This window comes from Rhagoletis pomonella, unplaced genomic scaffold, assembly GCF_013731165.1.
Source record: "Rhagoletis pomonella isolate Grant_MI unplaced genomic scaffold, Rhpom_1.0 Rhpom_scaffold_00001, whole genome shotgun sequence".
Lineage (NCBI taxonomy): Eukaryota > Metazoa > Arthropoda > Insecta > Diptera > Tephritidae > Rhagoletis > Rhagoletis pomonella.
In genome coordinates this window covers 9,520,297-9,523,478 of record NW_023458555.1, presented here as the reverse complement: position 1 = coordinate 9,523,478, position 3,182 = coordinate 9,520,297, and the positions used below count along the sequence as shown (strand labels likewise).

Sequence of the window (3,182 nt, the reverse complement as noted above, 5' to 3'; positions counted from 1 at the left end):
TAGAAATTTACAAATGCGAATAAAATACTGTAATGATATAATTTGTATTTAACAATAAGTAAAATATATATTAGCTCATATATTATGAATGAAACTGCGTTTTACAAATTGCCGCTAAAAATATATTTAGCATAAAGTAATAGATATTTCACGTAAAGTATTCAAAATGCAAAATTTGACTTATGTATATCAAGGGTATATTTGTATTTGAGCTAAATAAATTACTTTTAAAAATTAGAACATAAAACCGCTACCCTCTTCCAAATGTCACTGCAATTATTCCAACTGAATGTGTCCACACGAAAAAGCAAAGTTTCCAAAGCAAATTTTCTGAGAATTATGAAATTTGTCAATATAAAAGTATTTTACGCAAAGTCGAGCTTTCTGCAGCAGAGCAGTTAGCTAGCTAAATAAGAAAGTGAAAGCGACATTTTGCAATTAGCAAAGACTTAACGATGAATAACCACGAACGTTGCAAGCGAAAGCAAAAGCCATTTTCCCCATAATTTAGGGGTGCCTAAAAATATACTACACTAACAAAACTAAAATTTTACGCTTACTAAATTTTAGCATTAAACTATTTACATTTATTTTCTTTCAAGTATGTAAATATGCAGGAGCAAGGTTTGCATTGGCGTTGCCTTAATCTAAAATTTGTAAAGCGGAAATATTATACGGAAAATGAAACTTTTTGACGGGTACGTACAATCTAGTGTTATTGTAGCATACTTGCTGCTGCGCAAACTTTTTATGGATAGTTTTCCATTTTATCTTTTTTTTTCATAGTTTTCTGCAACTATTTTTATGCAAAATTCGTGTTTATCTAAATTTTGAGTGGAAACTTTCTCTCCTGCGCTTAAATGCGGTGACACATTGCTGTAGATATGACGTAACTGTTACATAAGCGCAAATGTTCATACTTACTTATACATATACAGGAAAGTTCAGGGGTTACATACATATGTACATTCGTACCAGTACATTTTTAGTGAATTGGGGGAGTTTTTTTTATGGTTTTTTTCAAAAATGAAGTCGCTTTTTTGCACCGGTTACCAATTTTGAAAAATCCGAATTTTTAGTACCGGTTACCAATTTCGTAAAAAGCGGAGTGGCTCCGCCCATTTTCTAAATATATGTATAAAGAGCAAAAACGAATTTAAAAATTTTTGAACAAATGTTCTTATGGTTTATTCATATTAAATTGTTAAAAATTGGTTACTCGCCACTCCCACGATTAATGGATTCTTTGAATTGCAAAAATCATTCAATGAATCTCTTTATAATATTGATAAACGTATGATTCATGGTATTACTACGAAAAGTTTTGGAAAATTTTTTTAAATCGGTTAATAACCGCGCACAGTATTTTTCAGAAAAAAAATGGAAGCTGCGAAATTTCAATAATTACTAAACTGATATAAAGAGAAATCTTTATGCAAAATAAAAGTTTCCTAAATTAAAAAATGGCTGCGACCACTCCGCTTTTTAAGGAATTGGTAAGCGGTACTAAAATATCTGATTTTTCGCAGTTAGTAACCGGTAGAAAAAACCGATTTAATTTTAGAAATCACCGTGAAATCCTCGTCATAGGAGTAAAGTTTCAACGTTTTACGAGCACTTCTTGCATATTTCTACATTTGTCCATTTGTGCGTCCGTGCTAGTGGCAGCGTTGCGGTAATTCGCAATAGATTTAAATTTTTTTCAGGTACACCTACGTACATATGTATAGAGACACATTGACACACATTAGCATATGCGTTTTCTTAAATTGAATATACCTATGAGGAGAGATACGAAAGCAGCCAAATAGACAACCCTGAATTTGAAGTAAAACGATAACAGTTGAACCGAAAGTGGCCTCATCACTCGCGGAAGGATTATCTTTTTTCAGTACTTGAAGTTTAAATTTAATTTTAGTCCTTTAAATGAGAAAAATATATTTTATCATTTTACGCAAAGCACACAAAATCACACTTCCCTGCTCTACGTCAATCAAAAGAATACAGAACAAAGCGAACTTAAGTAATAGCAAAAAAATTATCTCCAGCGCACAGAAGTATGCTACAATGAATATATTTTCGTTCCATTTAGAGAAAATTTAGCAGGTGACGTTATTTGTAAATATGTTCTTAGGCTTATTTTGTTGTCATGTCGCTTGTCATGGCCCGCAAACAGTAATAAATCATTGTTGTATGCGCAAGCCAACAAACAACAAAAAGTGGCAAAATAAAGCAGCTGAAAATTTGTACGCCCTAAATTTTAGATGCTTTAATAAACGTAGCCTGTGTATGCATATACTTACTAAATATAGTATATACTTTGCTTGCAGATATTCAGGCAGCATACAATTTCAGTCGAGCAAATAAATTTTACCTAAAAAAAAACGCTGCGAATTAAGAGTGCACTGAAAATAATAAAATGACTGCAGCTGTGAAAATTTCAAGGTGAAATATATGAACAATGGCTCCAAACATATTTAATGTTCGCTGCAGACTGAAAAAAAAAATTTGTATAATGTAGCCTACTTTGGGCCGCGAACGCGCGGCGGCAACATTAGTCATGATTATCTGCTTTCGCGATTCACTCTGGCTTTCCGGCATCGAGAAGACAACCACATTTTAAAATGACTCCTGATTCATATACATATGTATTTATATAAAAATACGTACTGCTTTTATATACTTACATATGTAAAGGAAGGACTTGTTCGTTGCCACACACTTTCTTTCCTCCAATCAATTTTAGCTGACCGCAAGAAATCCCAAGGCAGCTGTCATAAAACTGACAACACCTTCTCTGTATGTACATAGGTTTGTATGTATGTACTTTAAGCTATAGATATGCGCACGTATGCATGCGTTGAGCAAATACACAAAAGGTCAAAGAAAGTGTAAATAACATTTCTTTATAGTATGTACATACATATGTACCCAACAAGCATTTCAGTAAATGTTTTTAAAAATAACTTAAAGTAAGTTTGCTATAATAAGCGTTAAATAAGCATTTTTAATATTAAGCTTATTAAAGGTTTTTTCAAATAAACCTTTAATAAGTTTTGAGAGCGAATGTTTATAAATAACTTAAACTTATAAATGAAATGCAAATGCCAACGACATGAAGTAGTAAATATAAAATTTTTTCAATCGTAAGTGACGTGTTTACGATTTTTTAAATATATTAT

At 31.8% G+C, this 3,182-nt stretch overlaps 1 protein-coding gene across 1 annotated transcript in view; it reads right to left on the bottom strand.

Moving 5' to 3' along the window:
* Window positions 1-2,562, bottom strand: part of LOC118751834 (probable serine/threonine-protein kinase roco9) — a gene marked incomplete at its 3' end in the record, with an annotated part of 10,597 nt that extends 8,035 nt beyond the window's left edge. Inside the window, exon 1 of the mRNA XM_036486660.1 lies at window positions 2,527-2,562. Coding sequence (XP_036342553.1) covers window positions 2,527-2,562 — 36 coding nt within the window. The remainder of the gene's footprint in view (window positions 1-2,526) is intronic.
* Window positions 2,563-3,182: the final 620 nt, after the last annotated feature.